This window comes from Jaculus jaculus, chromosome 11 (genome assembly GCF_020740685.1).
Source record: "Jaculus jaculus isolate mJacJac1 chromosome 11, mJacJac1.mat.Y.cur, whole genome shotgun sequence".
NCBI lineage: Eukaryota > Metazoa > Chordata > Mammalia > Rodentia > Dipodidae > Jaculus > Jaculus jaculus.
Window position 1 is genome coordinate 112,508,521 of NC_059112.1, and position 27,236 is coordinate 112,535,756.

A 27,236-nucleotide genomic window follows, 5' to 3' on the forward strand; every position below is an offset into this window, starting at 1 on the left:
CATGGGTACTGGGGAACTGAACCCTGGTCAGCAGGCTTTGCAAGCAAGTGCTTTTAAACACTGAGCCATCTCCCTAGCCCCTCAAGCAGGGTTTTGAAGACAGCTTCTATTTTAATGTCCACAACTGTGATCAATAAATAACCATGACCTTACTGTTTTGACATGACCTCATGGGCTCTCGTGGGCTGGGGGGGGGAGGTGTCATGGGCCAGAGGGTTGTCCAGCCCTCATGCACACTGACACTTGACAAGCCTTGGACAGTGGGACCAAGTCAAGGAACGGGGTCCACACACTAAGGGGGTTGTGAACAGACCTTAGCACCTGGGGGGCTCTGCAGGGCAGGGATATCCTTAGGGGTCTGAGAGCTCCCAATCCCAAGACAAGTGCCCCAGCCACTACCAGAGGGGACAGGGTCCTCTGGGGCCTGGAGAGAGACGCCAGGGGGTGGGACACTGGAGTCAGCTTCACACTTGGTAGTATGGCTGGAGAAGGGCCCAAGCATTGCAGGACCCAGCATACTGGGGGGCTCAGAGATCCCCCCTACCAGCATAGAGCTTGGCTCAGACAACCCCCAGGACCCTGCAGGTGCCTCAGACCCCTTGGTGGGCACCCGCTTTATAGAGAGGTCAAGGGGTGTGTCTGGAGGCTGTGCTGCCCGTGCCAGAGCCTGGTGGATGGTGAATAGCTCACGGCGGATCTTGCCTAACTGCTCCCGTAGAGGTCTGGAGGCTAGGCCCCCAGGCGGCACCAGCTGCCCCAGGCACTGCTCCACCTTGGCATAGTCACCGAGAGCCTGGGTCAGGTCCTCTCCCACAGGGTCCGGACTTCCCAGCACTGGTCCTCGTGCTTGGTGAGGAAGGGACACCTCAGGGCCTGGGGCCGTAGGGTCACCTGGTTCTTCACCCTCAGGCCAGAGCATCAGGGAGGAACTGGTCGGCAGGCTGGGGGGTAGAAACCAGTCAGGAGGCCATTCTGCCCCCTATATAGTCCCTCCAAACCTTGCCTATGTTCTCTGCCATGGCCCCGGCCCCAGGGAAAGGAAGAGGCACAAGTCTGGAACTGGGCATTCCCAAGGAAGAGAGACAAATGCTCTCTGGTGTTAGGGCCCTTCAAGGCCTGCAGCCTGTCGTCCCAGTGAGTAAGCTCAGGACTGGGTCTAGCCCCCACCCCACCAAGACTTTCCCTGACCCCTCCATCCCAAGGCTCATGTCCTATGACACCCACCTTCTCTGAGAGTCAAACTTTGCCAGGCTCGAGGGAGCCTTCTGCAGCCTCCCCTGGGGATTGCTCTGAGCAGCCTGTTCCAACTCTCCCTCTTGCCTTGGGTCCGTGAGAGTTCCATGGGGCCAAGGTCCCCCCAGCCCTGGGATAGGCACCTTCAGCAACCCAGGAGCTAGAGCCCCAGGAGGCCCCTTGGGGGTTACAGAGGGCTTGGCAGGGGCAGCCCTGCCTGCTGGTAGCCCCAGGCTGTGCTCCAAGAGCAGTGGGTAGTAAAGGCGGGGGGCCAGGGTTGGGCGCTCAGGGGCCTGTGGGGCTGGGAAAGCTGCAGGGGGCAGCAAGGGACTAGCAGAGGCCAGGAAGGGCATGTGGGCTGCAGCAGCCAGTGAGGGCCCAAGGTAAGAGAAGAGACCTGGCCCCAGAGGATAGTTGATCCCCAGAAGTGACAGGTGGAGGCTCTGAGCCTCAGGAAACTCACTCTGGGCAGGTGGTGGGTAGCAGGGGACATTGCTGTCAGAGCCTGCCAAAGCCGTGGCTCCCAGAGCCCCACTCCTCATGCTGCCACCTAGTCCTGGCTTCCATGACTCTGCCAGGAGCCCACTGGGGTCAGAACCTTTCCGGATGGCTTTAGCCAGTGGAGGCAGTGGTCTTGGGGAGCCCTCAGGCCCGGGTTTGGGGCCCCCACTACAGTGGCGCTGGGAGCGGCTGTCAGCAATGATGAGGTCGGGCATGGTGGGCTGGCTGCCAGGGTCTGAAAGGGCCATGGAGTGGTCAGGGGTGGGCACCCGGGGCCTGGGAGAAGGGGCTGCTCGGCGGCATGCCCAGTCAGGTGAGTCCAGCAGCAGCGAGAGGGAATCTTTGCAGAGGCTGTACTTCATGTGATTGTAGAGGTGTGATTTCTCTAGGCAGGTGAAGGGGCACTGGAAGCACTTGTAGTTGTAGGGTTTGCCCCAGGGCCTCGGGATGTAGTGTGGCTTCTTGGGCTTCCGTGACCGCACTCTTGCCCCAGTGCCCATTCGGCATGAGCCTGCCTCTCGAGACATGGCAATCTGCTATTGGTCAGGCCCTGGCACCATGGCCACCTGCAGATGGGGCAGAAAGAGACCCAATTAGTACCAGACCTCTTCTGCTTTCTGTTTCTCTGCATTAGGGATCCCCTACATCAAAACCCAGGAGGCTTCATTTGTCTTGCCTTACTCCAATCCAGCCTTTGCACTGCAGATCACTCATTCTTGTGAGTGGGGCCATAGTGGTGCACACACGTGTTATCCCAGTACTTGGAAGGCTGAGGCAGAGGGATAATTGGATAGTTCTACACAATGAGAATCTTTCTCAAGAAAAAAAAAAAAAGGCTGGGGAGATGGCTTAGTGGTTAAGGTGCTTGCCTGTGAAGCCTAAGGACCCAGGTTCAATTCCCCAGTACTCATATAAGCCAGATGCACAAGGTGGTACATGCATCTGGAGTTTGTTTGCAGTGGCTGGAAGTCCTGGCATGCCCATTCTCTCTTTCTCTCTGCCTCTCTCTTCTCAAGTAAATAAAAGAAAAAACGAAAAAGAGGAGAGGCCCTGGGGCACTCATATTCACTTTCTCTGCCTGTCTCTCTCTTAAATAAGTAAAAATAAAATATTTAAAAAGAAAAAGAGGCCAAGCATGGTGGGACTCATCTTTAATCCTAGCACTTGGGAGGCAGAGATAGGGGGATCACTGTGAGTTTGAAGCGACCCTGAGACTACATAGTGGGTTCCGGGTCAGCCTGGGCTAGAGCAAGACCTTACCTCCAACCCCCTCCAAAAAAAAAAAAAAAATGAGAGAGAGATAGAGAGAGACAGAGAGCAAAAGGAAGAGAGGCTGAAGGTGGTTAAGGACCCTTGCTTGCAAAACCTGATGGCCTGGATTCAGTTCCTCACTACCCATATAAAGTCAGATACACAAAGTGGTACATGCATCTGGACTTTGCTTGCAGTGGCAGGAGGCCCTGGTACACCCATCCACCCTCTCTCTCTCTCAAATGAATAAAAATTTTAGCCGGCTTGGTGTGATTAAAGCATGAAGGCCACATTTGACTACATACATCTCGCCAGCTCAGAATAATAGTGATTCCTGTCGGTGTCCTGTCCTCGAACTTAGGGAGATAAGCTTGTGATAAAGTCACTGTTCCATTTAGACCATAGTTGAGATACCATCGTCCTCCTCTGTCCTTCCTCCAACATGTTTTCCTGTTACGTTTGGTAATTATGAAGAAAACTGTGAAAGGAGAACTTAGTCATCAGTCCCCAGCTTAGGTATCTCCATGTCACTCAGGTAAGGTGGAGATGACAGAGCACAGACATCTGTTTTAACTTGATGGGTGGACAGTGAAACGCACTGATTCTAGTAACACTTAGGCACATCCCCTTTGCTAACCAGAAGTAGACGCTCTTTTGTATGAGGAGGTAGGCAAGTCATACTGATTCTAGTCAACATTTTTGCCAAATGGCACAAATATACCTCCATTTATATTTTATATCTTAAAAATGTATATTAAAATAGGGTTATGTATAGCTGACACTTTATAAACAAAGAGTGCTATCTATACATATGAAATGGGTGTGTTCCACATAATTTATAGCAGAATTTCTGTCAGTACAGTATATATTGAATATTCAAGTTGTGTTCAACATATATTCAAATGCATTCAGGATGAAGTCAGTCCAGTTCCATAGTGTGAACCGTGTATTGTTATTGCCATATTTTATTTGAGATTGTAATAAAATTTTATAACTCAGATTTGAATGTCATACATTGTGTGTTAACATGGCAAGGAGCCATTTGCATTTTTTTTACAATAAATTTCTTTTAAAATAAAAAAAAATTAGCTAGGTGTGGTGGCACATACCTTTAATCCCAGCACTCTGGGAGGCAGAGAGAGGTAGGAGGATCACCAAAAGTTCAAGGCCACCGAGACTACACAGTGAATTCTATGTCAGCCTGGGCTGGAGTGAAACCTTACCTCGAAACCCCATCCCCCCAAAACAAATTTAAAAAGCTGGGCAACAAGGCACATGCCTTTAATCTCAGCATTTGGGAGACACAGGTAGGAGGATCACTGTAAGTTCAAAGCCAGCCTAGGACTACAGAGTGAGTTCCAGGTCAGCCTAGGCTACAGTGAGGCCTTACTGTGAAAAAAAAAAAAAAACTTAAAAAAAAACTTAAAAAATAGGAGAGGGCTGGAGGCACGGCTTAACAGTTAATGCACAAGCCTGCAAAGCTAAAGGACCCAGGTTCAATTCCCCTGGACCCACGTAAGCCAGATGCACAAGGGGGCACATGTTTCTAGAGTCTGCAGTGGCTGGAGGCCCTGGCATGCCCATTCTCTCTCTTTCTCTCTCTGCCTCTTTCTCTCTCAAATATAAATTAAAATTTAAAAAATAGAAGAGAAATAGGAAGGGAAGAAAATGCAGGGCACTCTGATCCAACTCTGATCCAAACGTCAGTGAATTTCTAGGCTAACGATGGTCTAGGCAGTACTTAGTAACTGCACTAAGAAATTATTCATCATTTATCTGAAATTAAGTTTAACTGAGCAGCCTGTATTTTATCCAGTTATGCTGCACAAATCCCCACAGGCCAATTTCTGGGATAACTAGTCTCCATCTAGCCCCACCCTCTGCATGAGGCAGGTACCCACAAAGAATTTGGTAAGAGGCTTGAAGCAGCCATGTGTTACCAGAGCCACTGGTCCAGTGCCTCTCCAGAGACCCTGCTCTGGTTCAGCCTCCTGCTCCTGCCATAGGCCGAAGCAAAGCACTGAGATTAGAAACCAGGGAGAATCTGAGAGCTGCCTAACATCATGCCTGCCATGTGCACATGTGTGTGTGTGTGTGTGTGTGTGTGTGTGTGTGCATATGTGCATGCCTGAGCCTGCTAACACAGTGTTAGGTGTACACCAGGGGTCTTTGAGGGGGATCAACCCACACACAGGGCCAAGCCAGGCTGGGGGGAGTGGACGTCACAGCATGGCCCTCTGGCGCAGCCACCTGCTCAGCCCAGCTCCATCTGGGTGGCTTCAGGCGGGTCAGCGACCGAGCCTGCAGTGGCGGTGCTCAGCCAAGACCCTCTTCTCCCCACACCCCACACGCTGGTTCAGAAGTGCCTCCGCACTCCATCTGGGCCACCACCTGCGTTGTCCGCCACCCCAACACTCGCGTCTGAGCGGGGTGCATGGTGTGCACACACAAGCCTTAAGTGTGTGCACACAAGCATGCAAGGCTCCCAAGGAGCCCACACTGTGCTTGGAGGAACCACTCCTGCATGGCTGAGCTAACTGGGGATAGGGTGACCACGGTCACACATGTCCCACCTCCTGCTCAGAGTGGACATGACTGCTTGTCCACGAGAGCACACCTATAGCACACACCACAACTGAAACTACATGCAGACATGGCTGGGACTCACTTGGTCACAGACCCACCACCGATGCAGGCACAAATGCACCTCAAGGTTTGAACAGCGTAGGACTGAGGGCAGCTGGACTGTCACTGGACATAGCTTTCCTCCATGCTGGCCACTGTACTCTGTCCATGACAGATAGTCACCTCTATTGCCAAGAAAAGGCCATGTTTTTACACTCCTGTTAGGTGAGCTGCATGAGGTGGGAAGCATTACCTGCCTAGGGACCACACATGGTGTCCACATAGCAAGGGTAGGCTGCGGAGGTGGGGCAAGGGGCAGCCGAGAGGGTCTCCAAAGTTGGGAGGAGGGGTTGGTCCAGAAAAGGGCCTAATGCTGGGGGGCGGGTACAGACTGCCTGGGCTTGGAGAGTGCAGAGGCAGCCACTTCTCCCTGCTTATGTACCCCACCCCAAGATGCAATGATAGATAGGCATGTGTGCTCAGGCGACAGAGGCGGCTGTGCTGAGGCCATCTATCACCCAGCCCTGGGAGCCACACAGCTGTGCCAACTGGTGCAACCGCCCAACGCACCTCCCAGCTGGGACTGGGAGCTCCTCCTGAGTCCCTGGACTTAGGGGTTGAGGCTCCTCCTGCTCTCTCCCTCCAGTCCAGGCACCTTGAGGTGCTGACCTCCGAGCGCAGCGCACACAGAACCCAGGACAACCCCGCATCAGCCTCGTGAACACACAAAAGCACTCATTGCCATTGGCCAGGCGTATGCTCCCAAGCCCTGCATTCACAGTCCGGAGAAGGGGCGCATGGAAGGGCCACTTGTCTCCTGGACCACCCAGCAGGTCACAGCCTACCTGTCCATCCACCCCAGTGGGACTCGGCACCCCACACGGCTGGGTGCAGGAGCTGGGGCCAGGCACCATGGACTGAGTTGGGCCAGCTGGGACCCCAATATCCTCTCCTTGCCTCCCCCTCCCGGGAGGAGCTGGGATTGACCCTGGCCTTCGGCGCAGCGCCGCAACCCTCCGAGCGCAGCTCTTCCGGAGCCCCAACTTCGCGGGAAACGCTGCCCGCTCGCCTTACCGCCTCTGCCGACCGAGCGCGAGCCGGGCTGCACGACGGGGACGCACTTCTCGCTTGCGTACGGCACGGGAGAAACTGAGTCCCGGCGCTGAGAACGACCTTCGCCCCGCAGCGCCTCCCGGAGCCGCCGCCGCCCCGACGCCGCGGGCCGGCGCCCACCGAAGTTAGCGGCGAAGCGCGCGCGTCACGACGCGGGCTCCGGGGCGCAGCGACCTCCGGCTGCGCTGGGCGCGGGAGGCGGGTCGGCCCCAGCCTTGGCCAGCCGGCCGGTCCCCACCTCTTCGCCCGCCGCCCCGCGCCGCACACTCACCGGACGAGCGAGCGGGGGCTGCTCCAGGAGGACGTGGGTCCGAAGCCGCCCGGGCGCCGCCCGAGTCCGGAGTGGCGCGCAGGTGTTGGGTGAGTGAGGGGCGCCTGGCACCGTCCCCGCCCGTGTCGCCTGCAGGCTGCCGCGGGGGTGCGCGGAGGCAGCCAGGGAAGTCTCCCGGGTCCCCGCCGCAGCGAGGGGGGGGGGGCAGTCAGCGTGCATCCGTCAGGGCTCTGGCCCCTGACAGCAGCCTGCTCACCCGAAGTAGGGCCTGGGATTGAGCCCCAGGACTGGGGTATCCACAGCCAATTGGGAGGGGCTGGGGCAGAGCTCAGGCATCCTTATCAGTTCTCCCTGAGCTGGGGAGCAAGCCTATGGTTCCTTTAGTCCAATCCGGTGCTCCCACGCCCCCTGCTCTGCCCGCTGATGGCCACTGCCCCAGGCTGGTCACCATGCATTGATACCATCTTCGCTGGATGCGTCATATCAACCCCAGCTGTCACTCCCCACTCCATGGGAAGTGTCCTTGCACTTCAGAGCAGGTTCAATACCTCTCTCTGCCTGTAGTTTGAAGACCTCCTCTCCACTGCGGCTTCTCCTGGGAAGACTGTGGTGGTGAGGAGCTGGGAAGGGGTTAGAACCCCGGGCACACAATAGATCCCAGAGAGCTCCAACTCCCTTCAATGTCCTCATGGCCAGAGCTTCTTTTGTCCTGTCAAAACTTAACACCCTGGGGTCCCACTTCTCAGCTAGGTCCCGGAGAAATTCACCTGACCAATTTCAGAGTTGGACATGGACAGGCCTAGACAGAGCCAGATAACATCTCTCTCCCTAGTCTACCTGTGACTAGGTGAGGACACCTAAGTCAGAGATGTGCCATGTGGCATTTCAGCCAGGGGATCAGCAGTCCAAGAGGACATTTCTTCCCCAGGCTTGCCCGTGCAGCATGGAGGCCACCTGACTCCTGGGAGCCCAGGATTCCCTTAGGCTCCGCTGTCAGCTCTTGGACTCTCCTCAGCTCAGGTCTTGTAGAAGAATGGAGGCCCCAGTAGAGATTTTGGGTGCTGCTCCTCTGGGACATCCACAGTGTGCAGGGTACCAAAAGCCCAGCACTTGCGAACCTGGTCTTGGTTTCCATGTCTGTATGGTGAGGTAACTAGGCAGGACCCGGATGTTGGCCAGGATCCATGGGATACTGTCAAGGCTCAGAGCTCCTTGGTTCTAGTTCCCTCCTGCCATCTGCCCCATATAAGAGGTCCATGGGTAGGGCCAGGGCTTGCAGTGGGGGTGGGGAATGGACAGAGGGAGGGGGTTGCAGTGGCCTGCACAGCATTCCAGCCTCCTGACCAGCTGACCATGCAGGTGGCCTGGGGCTGGGAGACAGCTTGGGAAACCATTGTGCCAGCAGCTCTGGGGAAAGTTGAGACCATGAAACTGGCCCCTCATGGTCACTGGCCAGTGTCTGGGAGACCTAGGTCACCCTGAAACAGGGAGAGTGGCTTTGGCTCTTGAGTCTCAGGGCAGCAGCTCTTGAGATTCAGGACATTCTTGATAGCACCAAGGATAGACAGGCTGGAGGCTGTGGCCACTGGCCAAGCCAGGGAAGCTCTGGTCTCAGCATCTAGGCAGTAAAGCCCAATGCACTTCAGATGACTGGGCCAGTGATTTGGGGAAAATAACCAGAGATGTGCCATTTTGGGCATGAGGTCTGCCCAGGCCAGTTCTGTGGAGGCAGAGAGACATGGGAAAAGTAGCAGGTAGCTGGAGGGGCCTGTTCACCCAGCCATGGCTCCTCTTCAGAAGGTTTTGCAGAAGCTTTGGTGACCTGAGAGGAACCCCAGGGGCAACATCTGGATGCATTTATGGGCTTCTTGGAGGGGGAATGTGTGAGTCTTAGGTTTGTACATGGAGGCCTGGAGAGCTTGGTGTGAATGACAGTCCCCTGCTCTCAGCCTGCCCAAGGCCTCCCAGGCTTATCCAAACCCTCATGGTGGCTCCTCTCTTTCCCCCTTCAGGTCATGAACCCTGCTAATCCCCCTGCCCAACACACATACATGCAGAGGGCAGCCTTGGCCTCTTGGAGGTACCTCCATATCTTGACCCGTAAGTGTGTTGGACCCCGTTGCTTTGAGGCTTGTCACCCTGAGCTTGTTGAGACCCTGCCAACACTCCCTGAGCCCCAGTCTCAGGCTGCTCCTGGCTTCATCAGGGTCCTCCACTAAGACAGGGGACCAGTGTTTCCTCCTGGTATGGCTCTGCCTCCACCCCCAGCCTCAGGCTCATTCCAGCCATTAACCTTCTCAGCTTGATCTGCCCATGGCTGCCTGCCTGTCATCTCCATTAGTGTTGGACTTACGTGTGCTAAGGGCTTGCTGGCTGGACAAAGAGCCAGGGCTTCACACTGTCTCCTTTCTTCAGTGTCCCAGCCCTCACTAGAACAGGTATGGGCTGGGCTGGCTTACATCTCCCCCCCTCCCCCCGCAGTGGGCAAAAAGACAGAGGCAGGAACATGGGCAGGGTCTGAAGCCCACACACAGATGACTCCATGGAGTGGCAGTAACTCTGGTCAGTCCCATGCAGGACACCTGGCCAAGGTTCATTTGGCCCCTCACTGATGACCACCAAGCACATGGCAACTACCAGAATGCATGCAAGACCCTTGACTCAGAGAGCAAGGGACTTCTTTGGGACATCACTCCTCTTGCACATTCAAAGTGGCTTCAGGGACTTTAGGCTAGGGAAGGACAGGCCCAGGGCTTGACTGCAGGAACAGGATCATACCCAAGGCTCTGAACCAGCGGGAGGCTGCAGGTTCTGATGGCTCCAGGAAGCCCAGGTAGATAGCACAAGAGAAGTGACAGGGCTAGGTGAGTCTGTGGACAGGCTCTATGGAAAGCCTAGTCTCAGGAGGGCTGAGCAGCACACACAGGCCTGGGAAACCTTCCTTCTGTAGTCTGTCTGACTGGTCCATGCCTGGATATGCTGGGTCATCTGCCAACCTGGGGTGGGGCTGCCGCTCTGTGCTGAGCAACTGGATGGCTAAGGCTCCAGTGCTCTCTGGAAGGCTTGAGGCAGGTGCCGTGTTTGAGAGGGTGAGCTCCCCATCACAAGAGCATTCCAATTGAACAGGGACTTCTTAATTCAAAGGGTGCAGTTGGCTAGGTGGGTGGGACGAGAGGCTCAGTTCACTCAAGCCCCCACCCGGTCTCAGAGGCTGGCACTGGTTGAGCAGTGCCTGGGGCCGACAGCAGCCATATGTTGGGAAGAGAAGCTGTGTGCGTTGCTCTGCGGCCCCCGGGGCCAGCCTTCCTGGGCCTGTCACAGATGATTTTCCCCGCCTGACTGGCAGGCCGGCTGGCAGGGCAGTGGGGGCCTGCTCACAGGCACCATATACAAGCCCCCCCCCCCACTGCCTTCAACACCAGGACCTGCCACTCTTAGGGTAGATACAGGTGCTGGGCCTCAGCCTGGAGCCCCCTAGAATCTCACTGAATGTTGCCCCTTGTTGTGGGAACCCCTGTTTAGCTCAAAATTGGGGGTTCTGGAAAGAGCCCTGGCTGGTCAGCAGGGGAAAAGCCTCCTACTTGGATGTGGGTGGTGGCCAGGGGTCTACACCGGGATGCTGTGCGCCCCGGGCAGGTGGAAGAGGGCCGGAAGCTGCAGCCCTGTCAGCCCAGCGCCCAGAGCTGTGTGCGGAGAGGCAGAGAGGCCGCGGCTAATTTGTACACTAAGTGCTTTTGACAGGGATGCCTCACAAGTGAGAATACGCCACCACCCGCCCTGGGAAGGCTGCAGTGCCTAGTAGCGCCAACAGTGGGGCCAGGAGAAGGGGCCATGAGGGCACAGGGCCAACTGGACCCAGGAATTATGGGGAAAGCTGGAAACAGGTTGATGGCTATTAGTGTGGTAAGACCCTCAAAACGTGAGCAAGTGGTAAGGTGGGTGTCTAGAAGGAGCCCTGGGAGATGGACACAGACAAGAAAACAGGGTTCCTATAATGGCCCTTGTGTCCACTCCCTGCTTTGGTCACTCTTCTGGTTGCTTACTGGGCTTTATGACTCCCTGTTCAGGACAGTCTAGGCCCTAGCGATGATGACTACATCCAGTCTGATCCTGCCCAGGTCGATGAAGTTGTGGTTTGTGAGGTCCACTGCTCAGGCCAGCCTGGCCATTTCCCTTCCTCCCGCCCTCCAACTCTGATTTGAATCAAGCCCTCATAAGTCCTTGAGGAACGCCTGCCTCCTGCCCAACACAAGCCAAAGGGTCTTGCCTATGAGTGACCCCAACTCCTCTCTAAAAGCCCCTTTGACTCCCACATGCTGGGGTCCAGGGGGAGGGACCAGAGGGGATAGGTGTGCAGCTGCTGGCCTGCTGTAGACTCCCATCTCTGATACCAGAGTGGTGGGTGCTAGTGGGGAAGGGAAGCCAGTTCCTGCCACATGCATGGGTAGATGTGGGCTCTGCCCCCACCCTGTAAGAGAAGGTCCAGCCTGGCACACAGCCGTGGAGGGTCAGGGAAGGCGCTGTGGGCACCGAGGTGAGATGTGTTGTGGCAGCTGCCCCGCTGCCCGAGGCCCGCCTGGAGCGAACACTGCTGGTGGCTTTAATTGCTCTCACATTCGATGGGCTGGCCTCTGACAGGCCTCTTACACGGTGCATTCTAGCCCCGCACCCCCAACCCCCACTTGCCCAGGGGTGTTCTCCAGCTCCCGATGGCGCTTGGGCTGCCGACTAGAGATGGGTCGAGCAGCTCAGTATCACTGGCCCAGCCTGCACTGAGCTGGAAGGGGATGTAGCACACCAGCCAGGGAGGGGAGCAGCCCGTATCCCCAGCACCCTCCATGTGCTCCCTCCTTTCTGACTGAGGGATTCAGACAGCCCCACCCTGAGTGCAGACAGGGAACAGCTCCGCAGGCACACTGTCCTGCCTGTCTCGATGGTCCTACCTGGCTGTGGACCTCTGTCCCACCGGGGCACTGAGTCTTTGCTGGCGAATCTGCCCAACAGCCCCTCCACAACTCATCTGAGGCTGACCTCAGGCAGGAATGAGACCCTCATGAGCCCTTTATCACAGCTCCACCCAGACCCCACCACAGGCCTTGCAGTAGCCTATCCTTCCCACAGGGCCTGGGAGGGAGACATCACACAGGGGGCTCCCTTACAAAACAAAATGCTTTTTATTTGGTCCTTGGAGCCTGAGTGGAAACCGCCTGTGGAGTTACCGGGACAGGGAAGGGGCTGACAGCTGATAAAATAGTCTCTGTGTCTGAAGAGCTGGTCCTATTTACAGGGTTAAAAATATTCACAGCTCGGAGTAAAAGGAGACCTGGGGAGCCGGGAGGGGAATGTTTCCATAGGTATAAAAACCTTCATGAGCCCCACGGAGGTGAGGACAGTGGGCATGAGGGTTGCCTGCTACCTAGGGGATGCAGGACCCAAGAAACGACTCAGACATCATGTGGCAGATGAAGACTGGTCTGGAGAAGCAGCTGGCAGGACACTAGGTAGGTGGGCAGCTCAGCTCCCTGGTCGAGGAGGAGGGAGCCACCATACCTGCATGTGCCTGTGATGGGGTTGGGGGTCCCTCTTTGTGGATGGGCCAAGGTCATAGGACAGGGCTGACTGTGGTCAGGGGTGCTGCAGACAAAGAGCTTCTCCAGACAGCAGGGCTGGGCCTGGCTCCCAACCTGTCACCCCATCATGGCTTCGATCCTGGCAGGTGCTCCAGGAATTGCATAGTGTTGCAGGAGGGGCAGCTGGACAAAGCCCTCTGTCCCCAAGCCCTGGCCTGTGGCCATCAGGCACCTGCTTCTCTTCTTGTAATGCACTGCTCATGTGCCAGGCCACTGTCCTGGTCACTGGGGCTTGGGACAAACCAAAAGGAGAAGCTGCTGACCGGAGTTGCAAAGGGTGGCCCTGGCTCTCCTGGCAGGGTCTTGACCTCTGACCCCCAGGTTTGGTTCTGTGAAAGAAATGATTGTGGCTGCCTCTCTGTGGCAGGGAACTTCTTGCTCACAGGGAAGGGCAGCCCCAGCTGGGCTTGGCTACCTGAAGCCATCCCCAGGGCTCAGGATGGAGGGGCTGGAATACACCCACCCGCTCGAGGTATTCTGCATGGCGGCTGAGAGGTCTGGTGGGGGAGTGAAAAGGTGCTTGGAGTGGAGCAGGAATAGGGAGGGAGGCCCAGGGGAGGCTACACTCTGTGGCTGGCGGCTCCCTGGGCAGGGTCCTGAGATTCTGGTTCAAGCATCCTCCATTGGGGTCTCCCTCATAAAGTGCATGTGGGGGGGGCAGGCAGGTGGGTCCGCACACAGCCCCTGCCCCAGGGCACAGCAGTCACAGTGGCCGGGGCCCATGCAGGCCGGCCACTTCAGGTGTCAGTGGAGGACTGTGGGTGCCTCTGGAGGCTGTCCAGTCACTTAGGAAGGCCTGAGCTGCCTTGCGGTGTGCCAGGCGGTGGGTGATAGAGAATCCAGCATTGCCCTCCAGCTGGGATAGGATCACTAGAACCTGCCTGGGGAAAGAGGGTCAGTGAGGACCAGTGAGAAACCAGGGCTGGGGGTGGGGTGAGACAGGTACCCACCTGTGCAGTGGTGGCACACTGTCCTGGGTGCGCAGGCTGCCACGGGTGGACACCACATTGAAACTGTCGGTGCAGTCACACTGAACGTGCAGGTAGGACTTGGGGTGCCGGTTCTCCACCACCACGATAAGCCCCGCCCAACCGTGGGTCAGGTAGTAGCAGGTCATGCCCTCACGGCCCTGGGCACAGGTACAGAGCAGGTGGGCTGGGGCTGGTGGATGGCCACCCACTTCCCTCCCCCACGAGGACCCCACCCACCTCATGGCGCTCGCCCCGGCTCTCAGTGAGCAGGATGATGGCATCAGCCAGCGTGGTCGGCTGTGCCTCCACTGGCTCCACCATGACCAGCCTGGAGCTGTACACTGCGAGCACGTGGCCAGGTGGCTCGGGGGCACTGCGAGGGACCCCTGCCAAGGGGCTGGAGGCTGTGGGGGGTGTGGATGAGGGAGCCGGCAGCCTTCCCGTGGGTGGGCTTTTAGGCTCTGAGGGTGGGGAGGCAGGTGTGGGCCTCGTCTGGCTGGGGCCCTTACCCTGCGCTGTGGTGGGGGGTCCTGGTGGAGCAGGGCTCCAGTGATTGAAGGCACAGCACACCACAGCATACTCGCCAGGCTCCAGCATGACATCACAGTTCACAAACTTCTTGACAGCACGTTTGCTATGGGCCAAGAGGCGGCCCAGGCTCAGGCGGCCACCACTGCCAAAGGTGGCTCGGAATACTAGTATGCACAGGTCCAGCAGGTGGCTGTCCACCATGTCTGAGCGCCTGTGGGTCAGACACATCAGGCTGGGGCTTCATGTGGATGTGGCCACAACCATAATCTCCCAACCTGGTGGTGCACCCTGCCCGCTGCCTACCTGCTCCCCTCCTGGAAGAGGGCAAACTCCAGAGAAGCACGCTCTAGCACTGTGAGCGCTGTCACGCCCACTGGCCCACTGGCTGTGCTTGGGAAGCAGCCTTGAACCCTTGCCTCCTGCCAGTCTGAGTGCACCTTGCAGATGTCCACAGAGTCAAAGTACCTAGGCAGGAAGGTAAGACCCAGTAAGCAGAGTACAGTCTCACGGCCCAGCTCTGGGACTTGGCATCCATCCTATGAGCTTTTTGCTGCTTAAGTTCCAGCACCCACTGGCCACCATAAGCTTCATTTATGATATTGCAGCCCAGGGCACAAACCCTTTCTCCTTGGAGACCTAAGCATCACTTTGGGAAAGGGTCTCTCAACAGAAGTGCTTGTCCTGGTGGCTGCCCTGCTGTGGTTTGGATGTGAAGTGACCCCTCAAAAGTCTCGTGTGGCTGGGCATGTTGGCACGTGCCTTTAGTCCCAGCACTCGGGAGGCTGAGGTAGGAGAACTGCTGTGAGTTCGAGGCCGGCCTGAAACTGCATAATAAATTCCATGTCAGCCTGGGCTAGAGTGAGACCCTACTTTGAAAAACGAAAACCAAGAAAAAAAAAAAGGATTTATTTTGGGTTGGAGGTTTCAGTGTATGATTAGACACCAAGAAACAGACAGAAAAGGGCCAAACCCTACTTCCTCCAGATAGGACCCCAATAAACCACTCAGTTATGAACTCATCACTGGATTTGCCTACTGGTGAGGGTAGTTCTTTCCATCTCAATACTGCCACCAGCTGGAGACCAGGTCTTCAACACACAAGACTTGATTTTGGTTTTTCAAGGTAGGGCCTTGCTCTAGCCCAGGCTGACCTGGATTCACTCTGTAGTCCCAGGCTGGCCTAGAACTCACAGAGATCCTCTTACCTCTGCTTCTTGAGTGCTGGGATTAAAGGCATGTGCCACCATGCCCGGCTTCTTTCCTTTCCTTTCTTCTCTCTTTCTTTCCTCACTTCTTTCCTCCCTCCCTCCCTCCCTCCCTTTCTTTCTTGTGTTGCACCCCCCTCTGAAGCAGGGTCTCTAGCTAGGGCTGATCTGGAACTCACTCTATAGTCCCAGGATATCCTCAAACTCACAGTGATCCTCCTACCTCAGCCTCCTGAGTGCTGGGACTAAAGGCATGGATCACCATGCTGCATGCTGGGCACTTTTTTTTTTTTTAAAGACAAGAGTCTCATGTACTCAAGGCTGGCCTGGAACTCACTATGTGGTCTAGGTTGCCCTTGACCTTGCAATCCTCCTGCCTCAAGCTCCCTAGTGTTGGGATTATACATATGTGCCACAACACCTGCTGGTTCTTATTTTCAAACTGTTCCTCTCAGATATCTGTCACAGTGAGATCAAAACAACTAACACACTCTCTGGTACCCTGGGGAGCAAATGCCACAACCTGTTTCCTATAGATCTGAACTCCTTTGTTAGCTCAGCAGTTGCTTGCCACTCAGAGCCCACAGGGACTGGGACACAGACAGGCTGCTGTCTGTCCAGGCCAGTTTCGGAGGACTTGGCCATGGGACAGTGAGGGCATTTGGGTACCTGATAAAGTCACTGTACTCCATCCAGAAGACACCCTCACTGCTGCCGTGTGGCATGAGCTCAGCCCGCAGATGCCCTGGCCAGTGTGGCCACTCATCCGACCAGCTTCCATTCCAGGAGAAACGGCCCCACGGGTTCCTAAGCCGCAGAAGCCTGTGGACCACAGAGTTGAGGACCAAGACTGTGCCTGGGTCTATATACTGAACCACTGGCAGCCAGTTAGGCCCCTACCTGGAGCTCTGGACATCCCGAACGTCCAAGATTGAGTAGGCATGGCGAGGTCGCAAGCCCAGGCTCTCGTAGGTAGCGTCATCCACCTTCATGTTGCCTCCTCCGCAGGAGGCGCCCATGAGGAACCTATATAGACATAGTATATAGTCTTGGCTGATGGGTTGGTTGAACAGCAGGGAGGGGCTTCTCTCTGCTTGGGGGAAGATAATGGTCTGGGACCCACATATCACATGCCCCCAGGAAGTGCTGGCCCAGCTCTATACCCTGGCTCAACTCAGAAGGCCTAGGCTAGGGCGGTCTGGTCCTTGGAACTAGGCCCTGAGCTGTGGGCAGGGACATTGCCCAGGTTCAGCTGAAGGCTGAAGTCTCAGCACCTAGGGCTTCTTTTTCCAGACCTAAGACCTAGGCCTTTGGGGTGGATGCTGGGTGGGGGTGGTGGGGTGGTCAAGGCTCACAAAGCTGGCCACAGCTTGGCAGGTCTCAGAACACCTCCCTTCACTCTTCAGGGCTCTTCCATGGGTCTTGCCACTTTTCCCTAAGTGGAAGGCGATGGGCTCTGGGCTCTTCCCAGGGCCCCAAGGGCTGGCCAGGCCTCCTTGCTATGGCCAGCCTGTGCTAGAGCACCTTGTGAGATGCAGGCAGTCAGAGGGCACTGTCCCCCGCTTCTCCCACCGCTCCGCCTCGCCTCTCCTCCCAATGCCGCAGACAATGGCAGCGCCCGCCCCTCTTACCCAGCCTCCTTAGAACTCAGCATTTTGGCCCAGATGAGGTCAGTGTCAACGGGCTCCTCGCGGGGGTTAGTGGAGCTGACCTGCAGCGCCAGGCTCTCGCAGGGAGCACCGGTGAGTGTGGCCAGGCCTTCGATGGCACGCCCAGCCTGGAGGGCAAAGTAGGAGCCATGCAGCTTGGCCAGCGCCTTCTCGATGAGGGCCACCCACAGCTGCTTCCGCTGTGCCTGGAGGAGGGTTCAAGAGTCACAGGCTGCCCCTTCCTCCCACCCCGCCACCCATTCTACTACCCCACCTGCGAGAAGAGCAGGAAGCCAGCCTCGTCACAGGGTAGCATGTCGTCCACCAGCACTGTAGTCCATGTGCCATCCTTGCACAGTCGCACCTGGTAGGCACCCTCTGCACACAGGCTGCGAGTGACCATCACCCGCTCCACCAGGTCAGGGCGCTCAGCCAGCACTGCCAATGCACTCAGGAACCTGTGTGGAATCAATCTCACTGGGTGCCCATGCCTGGACCTGTAGACTCCCACACCCCCCCTGGGCCTGCCTGCCTCTTCTTGCTCACCAGCAGTTCCCCAGCAGCCCCTGGAGGATGTCAGAGGGCCGCAGGGTGTGGAAGACTGACCACTGGGTACCATGGTCCCTGAAGACAGAGCAGTTGATCTCGTGGGGGCGCAGCCACTGCTTTACTCGCTGCTGGACACTGTCACCCGCTGGGAAGCCAACAGACGCAGGCCCGGGAGGGAAGCTGTCATCCACAAAGTTCACACTATTCTGCAGGGACCATGACCAGACGCTCAGGCTGGGCAGGGCAGCCTTAGGTCTAGGATGATCCCACTCTGCCTGGCAAAGACCCACCCTCCCAAGAGTTCCAGAAAGGCAGGGTAGGGCCTCTGTGCAGCACACCAACCTGGGTGCCTGGCCACCCTGACCTGTGTGGAGGGCTATCAGATGGTTGTGAATGGGTACGAGGATACACCGACAGCTGATCTCAACTGCAGGCTGGTTACAGAGCATGGGAGATGGCAAAGACCCAGCTGACCCAAGGGTGACAGGTCCACCCAGAGCTCAGGCTCAGCAGCTCAAAGGGAAAAAGCACTAGGTACCCCAGCCCTGAGCTTTAGTAGTCTTCACAGTGTCCTGGACAAGGCAGCCTTGCTGTATTCCTGTCTCCCTGTGGGCTTACACATGGTGGGCCAGACTCTCCTAGGCATGTGGGCCAAGGGGGCAGAACACAAATGATGGCAGTGGATGTCATACATCTGTAGACCAGTCAGGCTGGCGCTCAGCTTTGGGACTAGGCCACTCACCTCCCGGCAGAAGGCCACGATGTTCTCCCACAGCGCCTTGGCCTCGCCCTCATCTGTCTGCCGCCGCTTTTCCACGTGCATACTCTCCCTGCGCCTCAGGGCTGTGGCTCCCCGGCGCTGGGTCACAAGGAGCTGTGGTGTGTGACAGGCTGCACAGTGCTTGGCCCGAGGTGTGTTTATCAGGGTACAGGCTGGACAGGCCCACTGGCCCAGGCGCTCAGTCAAAAGGCGGGCGGCCTTGTGGGCCCGTCCACAGCAGCTGGCACAGGGGCCGGGCTTGTCCGTGCCACAGTCGGGGCAGTGGGCAGGGGGCTCGCTGTATTCCTGGAAGCCGTGCAGCTTGGAGCAGCCGCATGCGGAACACCTGTGCGCTGCTGTGGGGTTCCTGAGCGTGCACTTGGCACACATCCAGGTGGTGAAGTCGGGGCTGGAGGGGCTGGCGGGCGTGAAGCGCACCGTGTCTCCGGAGAGGTCGATGACATCGCTGTGCGCCTCGCAGCGGGCAGGGGCGCCGGCCGGGGCCTCCTCCTCCAGCACGCTCAGCCGCTTGCCCGACAGCAACTCTGCCAGGCGGGAGGCTCCGCCTGCAGCCCTGCCTGGACCCTGGGGTCCTTTGGAGCTAGTGGAGGGTGAGGGCTGAGCTGCCTCAGGCACAGGTGGCTGAAGCTGCGGGGGGACCTCTCGGCGACTTCGGGGCACAGGATTATTCTGCAGGGTGGGTGAGAAGGGGTTGAAGGGTGGTATCCTGGGGGACTCTTGGTCAGTGGACGCGGGACCTTGGCTGGTGGAGGGAGAGTCAGCCTCAGCACCTCCCCTGGGAAGGACAGGCTGAGACAGGACAGGAACAACATGAAAGCCAGTAGGAGCCACAACCTCGGGCACCACCAGGGCCTCTGGGGGTATGCGGGGCAATGACAGTTTCCGGGGTCCCCCGCAGGCTGAGCAGGAGCTGGCCACAGGTGTGTTGTGCAAGGTGCAGCGCTGGCAGGCCCAGCCACTCCCAGCTTCTGCCCCCTCCCCCTCCTCCTCCGGTTCCTTTTCTTCCTCCTCGGGGTGATCTCTGGCCGGCTCCATGGTTACCAGCCCTGCTGTCCGCACTGGGCCTGGCTCCTCCTTGGAGCTGCCCTTTGGCTCCACAAGCACAGTGGGCGGCTTGGGCAGGACCCCGTTGATAATGGGCAGCAGGGAGGCCCCTGGCATGGGCTCCGGGGTGAAGCCACACACCTCACAAGCTTCCTTGCCCAGGAAGTTCCGGAATGTGCAGCGTGCGCAGGGCCATTTCTGCTCCTCTACACTGAGCCGCAGGATCTGGTCGAGGTCTGGTTTGTGCCTGGGGGCTTCACAGATGGAGCACTGACGTTGGCCGGCTGGGTTCAGGAAGGTACAGCGCGCACAGGACCACTCCCCAACCGTGGCCATAGACCCAGGAGAGTGTGTGTGGCTGCAAGGGAAAACCTCGGTCAGTGGGTCTCACATGAAGCCTGTGGTCACAATGTTCTCAGGGTGACAGGACAGCACCTTTCCAGGGAGGGTGCCTAGGCGTGGGGGAGGAGCCCATCTGGCTGCAGAGCCAGTGAGATGGGAAACATGACCAACTCAAGGTCAGCCACGTTCTGCCTACAATGCAGGACGGCAAGGCTTCTAATGAGGGTGGATCCTCAGCTTTGTGGCTCCTTGGGCCCCAGTCCTGGGATAGCATCAGCATCACTTCAGTCCTACTGAGACCCTGTGGGCTCAGCACACTCCACACCAGCAAACGTGTGAAAGGGCAGCCGTGGGCACTGGAAAGCAGTAGTCTGCTTGGAAGGAAGGGCTGCCTGGGGCAGAGCGAGGCTGTGTGGCAGACACAGGGTGAGCTCAGCTGGGGATTAAGGCTGTGAGGGCTGCAGCTGGCACTGTCCTGCGAACATGACACACACTCCTGGGCTTTGGGATGGATAGCAGTGCGCATAGGTGGAGTATTACCCTTTGTGCTGGGGGGGTTCCTGGTCTGACTTGCCTGCCCCCAGGCTAGGCCCTGTTCTTCCCAGGTAGAGAGGGTGCTGGGCCCACAGCAGGCACCACAGAGGCATCTCCACAATCCCCACCTCTGTAGCTGCTCAGCCTGCAGGAAAATCAATTGCTCTTTACAATGAAGCATGAAACTTGTGCTTCTAACCCTTCTGGTTCAGAAAGAAAACTCACTTCTTCAGATAAAAGAAACAAACAAACAAAAAATCTCTGCAAGCATCACTGTTGTGCAGAGCTCAGAGCGGACTCTAACACGTCTGCCTGGTACAGGCTGAGCACCCGTAAGAAGAGCAGTCCGAGAGGCGCAGGAACCACTGAGCTGCCACGGCTTTGTGCAGTAGATAAGGCCCTTGTGCTGGGGCTGCAGACAAGGCAGGTACACTAGGTTGGGTGAAAAGCCTGGAATATAACCAGTCAGCTTTGACTTGGGTTTCTGTGCTCAGAAAGCACAACCTAGCCAGGTATGGTAGCACACACCTTTAATTCCAGCACTTAGAAAGCTAAGGTAAAAGGATTTCTGTGAGTTCAAAGCCAGCCAAGGCTACAAGGTGAGTTCTAGGACAGTCTGGGTGAGGGTGAGGCCCTGTCTCAAAAAAATCAACCAAACTGAACCAACCAAAAAAAAAAAAAAAAAAAAAAAAAAGCAGCCCAATCTGACTAGAGATAACCAGACCTTTTTCCTCAATTCCTCCACTTGGAGAGAGTTCATGGTTAGAGGACATTTCATGCCAGCACGGAACCCCTCAACCCCTCACTCATCCCCACACACGAGGACTCCTGCCTCTACCTGCATACCAGCTTTGCAGCATAGCCAAGGTGGACATCTCAGAGGGCCCCAGTGGGCAGCAGAGTTTGACCCTTTGCAGACCACTTCTTAGGAGTTTCTTGAGGAAAGACAGTACCCATGCATGGCTTCTTAGGGATCCCTCCTAGGACATATCCTGCTTTAGTCCCAAGGCCCCCAGTTGGCACAGAGTGAAGAAGAACCTTGTAGGGCTCAATCTTCATTGCCAATTTGACTGGATTTGGAATCACCCAAAAGACACAGCTCTGGGCAAGTTTGTTAAGTGTTTCTGTTTTGTTTTGATTTCATTTATTCAAGCTAGGCTCTCATCCTAGCCCAGGATGACTTGGAACTCTGTAGCCCCGGGCTGGCCTGGAACTCATTATACCTTGTCCTCTGGGCATGTTTTTTTTTTTTTTTTTTTTTTTTTTTTTTTTTTTTTTTAAGGTAGTGTCTCACTCTAGCTCAGGCTGACCTGGAATTCACTCTGTAGTCTCAGGGAGGCCTCAAACTCATGGTGATCCTTGTACCTCTGCCTCCCAAGTGCTGGGATTAAAGGCGTGTGTTACCACACCTGGTTTGGGCATGTTTTTGAGACTATTTCCAGAAAGGTGGGTAGCACTATTTCATGGATAGAGATCCAGACTAAACAGAAAAAGGAGAAAGGACGCTAAGTACCAGCATTCATCTCTTTCTGCTCTGGGAACAATGTGGGCAGCTGCCTCAAGCTCAGGTAGCCATGCTTTCCTGCCAGGATGGACTATGTCCCTTCTTAAACTGTAAGCTAAAATACAGCCTTCTTCCCTTATGTTGCTTCTTGACAGGTATTTGGTCACAACAATGAGAAAAGTAAATACAGATGAAAATAGGTGCCAAGAAGTGAGGTTGCTGCTGTGGTGAACTATGTGGTCCTTGGGCCTCTGAAACAGATTTGTGGGACTAATGCAGAAGAGCTGGAACTGTGGCTAGACAAGTCCTGGAAAGCAGAGCTAAATGGGACATTCTGGTGGAAGGCTGAAAAACTAGAACACTGACAGACATACAGACATATAGTCAGTAGAGACCTGGTTCAAGACACTTCAGAAGGGAATAAAGACTATTGGGAAATAGGCCAAGAATTTAGCTGAATTCTGTGCACATCCTGAAAACTCGAGTTAGATCAAATTTAAAAGTAATGGACTAAGTTTAAGTTGTTCGGTGGAGGAAATTTTAAGACAACACTCAGGCTGTGACATGGTTATTGCTTATTGCATTTATTAAGGTTTATAATAAGAATTCAAAGCAGAAAGATAAAAATTGCAAAAGTAGTAAGAATAGGGGCTGGGGAGATGTTGCAGTGGTTAAAGGTACTTGCAAAGCCTACAAGCCAAGTTCAATTCTCCAGTACTCACATAAAACCAGATATACAAAGTAGCATGTACATCTGGACTTCATTTCTAGTGGCAAGAGGCCCTCCTAGCACACCCATATACATACACACTCTGTTTCTTAAATAAATAAATAAATTTTAAAAATATTATGAAGTGCAGCTTCTGGAGGCCCTGGCATGCCCATTCGCTCTCTTCTCTTTTTCTGATCACAAATAAATCAACACTAAAAAAAGATAGTAAAGAAAGGAATAGAATTTAAAGTTGCAGAAAAGGATATAAGCAAAACACTTGCAATTGTTAGAGATTATCTCAACTAAGAAAAACCTCACACTTTGCACTGGGACAACAGGAAAGGTGCCTTAAGTCACTGAATGCTCTTTTAAAAATGCAAACTCAGGGTCAGGTGTGGTGGCACACACCTTTAACCCCAGCACTTGGGAGACAGAGGTAGGAGGATCACCATGAGTTCAAGGCCACCCAGAAACTACACAGTGAATTCCAGGTCAGCCTGAGCTAGGCTAGAGAGAGACCCTACCTAAAAAAACCAAAAACCCTCATTTGAAAAGATAAAATGGGGCAGGGGTGATGGCTCAGCAGTTACAGGCACTTACCTGCAAAACTTGCTGGCTCAGGGGTCAATCCTCCAGTACCAACAAAAAACCAGATGCATAAAATAGTGCACGCACCTGCAGTTTGCTTGAGGTGGCAAGAGGCCCTAGTGTGTGCACATACTCTTTCTGCCCATAAATAAAGTTTTTAAAAATGAAAAGAGATAAAATGACCTGAAAATGCCACTAAAGGGGTTTCCTGGTGAAAATCAACTGCTTAGGGAAGTGTTTCCCCAGGATCAGTTCCCAAGGCCCATGCAGGCCACTACAGCTGTGGCAGATGGGGACATCTATAGCTAGCAGAACTTGGCAGTGTTAGCCACATGGTGATTTTGCAGACATGGGGTCAGAGAACTTACACTACGGTTTTAGAAAGTTGCTGAGGACAGGCCATGAATGGCAGGGTCAGATTCATTGCAAGGAGGCTTTGAGAGGCTACTGGGTGAAGCTGAAGATCAAGCTTAAGTTGCAATGGAGACACCATGATGTTAGAAATGACAGATCTGTGGGACATCCAACAAGGAAAGCTGCAAGCATGGAGAAGAGTCAGCCTGAGAGGCTAAGTGAGCTGTAGGTGGCAGAAGTAGACTAGGAGGGTTTCCCAAGGCTGCTGGAGCGCAGATAATGCCACTATGAGGCCCAGGTGATAGTCACAGAGCTACAAGGTTTGTGTTTGCCCTGCTAGATTTCAGTCTTGTTTTGGCCTGAATTTTTGGCAGTGTGTGTAGGGAAGGAGGGAGGAGTTCAAGGTAGGGTCTCACTCTGGGCCATGCTGATCTGGAATTCACTATATTGTCTCTGCCGATCCTCCTACCTCTGCCTCACAAGTGCTGGGACTAATCGCTACCATGCCTGGCTAAGACTATGAGATTTTTATAAGTTGGTATTGAATGCATTTTGTGATGGCTATGTGCCTATGGAAGCCAGGGGTGAAATGCTATGGTTAAACAGTGACATATTTTGGAGTCAAGTTGACAAGGAGTTGTAGACTTGTGATGCCTAGCCTTGCCTGGATTTGGACCTATGAGACACACCTCTGGGCATGTCTGTGAAGGTGTTTTCAGAGAGGTCTAATGAGGGGAAGAAAGAGGAAGATTCATTGGGAATATGGGTCATGGTGATTTGAACGAAATGTCCCCCAATGGCTTCATGTGTTTTGAATACTTGGCCCCCAGCTGGTGGAAATTTGGGGATTTTGTGAGTCCTGTGGAAGGTAGAGATTTGCTGGAGGAGTACTGCTGGAAGTGGGCTTTGGGGTAATCAAGCTAAGCCCAGTACGCAGATTACTTTCTTCTTGCTGAGATGGAGATGCTACCCAGCTTCCTGTCAGGCCTGTCATGTTTTCCCACTATGAGGAAACTTCCCCTTGAAACCTTTAGCTGAAATAAACCCTTTTCCCCTTTGAGCTGCTTCTGATTAGGTGTTTTTTTCCCCCCAACAATGAAAAGGTAATGGCTACACAGACGATACCATCCTATGGACTGGGGTGTTGGACTAAGTAAAAATAGAAGAAGAAGAAAGCAACTAAGCACTAACATTCATCTCGTTCAGCTTTCTAACTGCAGTTACAGCGTGACCAGCCACCAAGCCTTGCCCTTCCTGATGGACTTTATCCCATCAAAGTGCAGTTACAGCGTGACCAGCCAACAAGCCTTGCCCTCCGTGATGGACTATATCCCATCAAACCATGAGCCAGGTACTTGTCACAGCAATGCAAAAAGCAACTAGTACAAGTCCCAGAAACACTGGGGAGCAGCCCAGGTCCTCATTCACCACAGAAACCAGCCAGGCCCAGTTGAATCTGAGACATGGCATCTGGGCTGTCAGCAGCAGGAGGAGGGCAGTGGATCACAAGTGTGGGAACCTTTTAGTAGACGATTCAAACCAGAAAGATCCTGTCTGCAGTATGTTTAAACAAAAATACGCCCAAAGATCAAATGTGGCCCTTGGCAGAACAGGGCAAACTGGCCAGAGGGCAAGCTGAAGCTCTTCTATGTTCAGAAGGTCTATCAGGATCAAGGACTCCTAGGGCACCTCACAGGCCCGAGGTGGAGGTGCACTGACAGAGCCCCACCCTTTACGCCCCTTAGCTCACTTGCCTCTGCTACCCATAAGCCCATGGCCAGCCTGGGAAGGAAACAAGTGCTCAGAGAGCTGAAATCTATAGGCAAGACCACCAACAAAGCTTGTATGAAGAGCTGAAGATTCAGTCCAGCCTTTATACAGACTCTGCAGTGTTCCTCTGGAATGCTTAATGTAGGGCCAGAACCTGCTTGTTGGCAGACCACTTGCCTAGCACATGTGCAGTGCTGGGTATGTTCTCTAGCTCCTGAACTACAAATTGTGATAAAAGATTTTGTCAACATTTGCAAAACACAATACCCCTAAGTCACAAAGCACATGGGCTCACAGAAGCAATTCTACCTTCACAGGACAGGGGCTCACCAGCAGGCAATTGAAACAACTGTCAATAAATTGTATGCAGAACACTGTTTTGCCCGCAACTTCCTGAGCATGCTACAACACTAGGCTCCTAGGCAGCATCAGAATCTAGCTAGGCAACAAGATGAGCAACTAGAGGCCCTGCTATGGGCTGGGAATGTTTTTTTCCCTCTCTCAGGAAGAACTCCAAGGGTCCTTGGCCACAGCCACTAAGCTGAAGCTAGGTTCTGGGGAGTTGCTCATTAGGCCACCAAGAGATGAAGACCCATGCCCAGCTGTGCAGTACTATTCCTGACCCCTGCCAGTTTCTCTTCCTCCACCTGTGCTCAGGTTGGATGATGTACTGAGGGTTTCTGTCCTATATCCTCAGGGGGTTGGGAAACCAGTAGGCCACTGGTCCCTGGCTTGGCCACAGCTTAGCCTGGTCAGCCTTTCTGGGCAGGTGTGTCCTCACTGTCTGTCCCTAGGCAGGCAATGTCTGAACTGCTTATTGACTAACCATCCAGCAGAAACTGGACTCAAGCGAGGTTGCTGACCAGGGCACATCAGTGGCTTGGAGGAAGGAGATCCCGCACATCTGGCTCTCCTGGCTTGCATGAATGTGAGCTACTTCTTCATCTACACAACAGAAGTCACCTGAGAGGAGAGTTCCTGATTTCCTGGGGGTGTTATAAGAACTTAATGAAAAAGAACACAGTATGGGGGGATTGAGAGGCCCTTCAGAGATGTCAGGCTTAGGCCTGGGGAGATGGCTCAGTAGGTAAGACAGCTGTTGCATGAGCACAGCCTGATTTACCCTGAGTTTGAGTTCCCATCACCCAAACAACTGGGAATGGCCACATATGCCTGTAACCCCAGTCTTGTGGGGAGTGGAGACTGGAGAACTACTGGGACTGACTGAGATGGCAGCTCAAGGAAACAAAGTGGAATAGTGATAGTGATAGGAGGACATCTGACGTTCTTCTCTGGTCTCCACATGCACATGGACACACGCATCTGTGTACATGTGCATATGCCACACAAACACATATATCACACAAGCAAAAAAAAGTCAGGATCTGCTGTTGCTGCTAGGTTTTGCTCCACGCCTTTCCTGGCCCTCTCAGGGTACTATCAGAGATGGAAGAGGGGCTGTTTCTCATGCCTGCATTGTGCCACCTTTCGACATGTGCATATGTGGGGAGTGAGGCTTAGTACAAAGTATCCTGTTTTTCAACATCTGTGTAGTCCAGCTCCCTGAGACACCTCTTCTAAGCTTTTCAGTCTGGGTGTTCATGGATTCTTCATGGTCGTTAATATTTCCTCCCAATTCATTGTGGGTATCTACCATCTAGACAGTAACTTCCCTAAGGGTCAGGCCCACCTCTAGTGGGAACAAACAGCTGTTGGGGACATCAGCCCAGCCTGGCAAGAGGCCAAGGTAAATGCAGAGTGACACCACATCTTTAGGAACCTGAGCCTCTCTTTCCTTCTTGCTATGCCTCAGATAAGACATGCTTGGCAACAGAATTCTGAATCCCGCCACCCCCATTTGTGTTTCTCATGTAGGGTCCCATGTAGCCCAAGATGGCCTGGCCTTGAACTCACTACATATCTGAGGCTGACCTTTAACTTCTGATCTTTCTATCTTACTTCCTGAGTGCTGTTGGTTACCATACACAGCCATAGTTTTGGATTTAAAAACCTTGGGCTGCGCTGGAGAGATGGCTCAGCAATTAAGGCACTTGCTTTTAATGCCTCACAGCCTGGGT

At 54.7% G+C, this 27,236-nt stretch overlaps 2 protein-coding genes and 1 long non-coding RNA gene across 13 annotated transcripts in view; 1 reads left to right on the forward strand and 2 right to left on the reverse strand.

The window, feature by feature from the left end:
- Positions 1-7,111, reverse strand: Prr35 (proline rich 35). 3 transcript variants are annotated; one of them, XM_004651963.2, is made up of 3 exons: positions 6,995-7,111; positions 1,225-2,300; positions 1-941 (listed from the first exon to the last, which is right to left on the reverse strand). In XM_004651963.2, exons 2-3 carry the CDS (start codon positions 2,259-2,261, stop codon positions 293-295), a joined length of 1,686 nt encoding a protein of 561 aa, XP_004652020.1. In that variant the 5' UTR covers positions 2,262-2,300; positions 6,995-7,111; the 3' UTR covers positions 1-292. The 3 variants fall into 3 exon arrangements, with proteins under 3 accessions (XP_004652020.1, XP_045017460.1, XP_045017461.1); XM_045161525.1 differs by lacking the exon at positions 6,995-7,111 and adding an exon at positions 6,685-6,759; XM_045161526.1 differs by lacking the exon at positions 6,995-7,111 and adding an exon at positions 6,456-6,525.
- On the forward strand, positions 6,979-25,534 carry LOC123464448. Its single transcript, XR_006639587.1, has 2 exons — positions 6,979-7,083; positions 24,492-25,534. It is a non-coding gene; the product is annotated as an uncharacterized LOC123464448 (long non-coding RNA).
- Positions 12,150-27,236, reverse strand: part of Capn15 (calpain 15) — a 35,901-nt gene continuing 20,814 nt past the window's right edge. For 5 of the 9 annotated variants that reach the window (XM_045161522.1, XM_045161517.1, XM_045161523.1 and 2 more), the window contains 10 exons: positions 18,272-19,712; positions 17,527-17,735; positions 17,255-17,438; positions 16,963-17,186; positions 16,232-16,357; positions 16,001-16,153; positions 14,430-14,591; positions 13,833-14,337; positions 13,575-13,753; positions 12,150-13,505 (listed from right to left, as the gene is read on the reverse strand). In XM_045161522.1, coding sequence (XP_045017457.1) covers positions 13,328-13,505; positions 13,575-13,753; positions 13,833-14,337; positions 14,430-14,591; positions 16,001-16,153; positions 16,232-16,357; positions 16,963-17,186; positions 17,255-17,438; positions 17,527-17,735; positions 18,272-19,690 — 3,339 coding nt within the window. In that variant the 5' untranslated portion in view covers positions 19,691-19,712 and the 3' untranslated portion in view covers positions 12,150-13,327. Of the gene's footprint in view, positions 13,506-13,574; positions 13,754-13,832; positions 14,338-14,429; positions 14,592-16,000; positions 16,154-16,231; positions 16,358-16,962; positions 17,187-17,254; positions 17,439-17,526; positions 17,736-18,271; positions 19,713-20,236; positions 20,331-27,236 lie in introns of those variants that run through there. The other 4 variants (XM_004652119.2, XM_045161524.1, XM_045161521.1 and 1 more) reach the window with 4 other exon arrangements.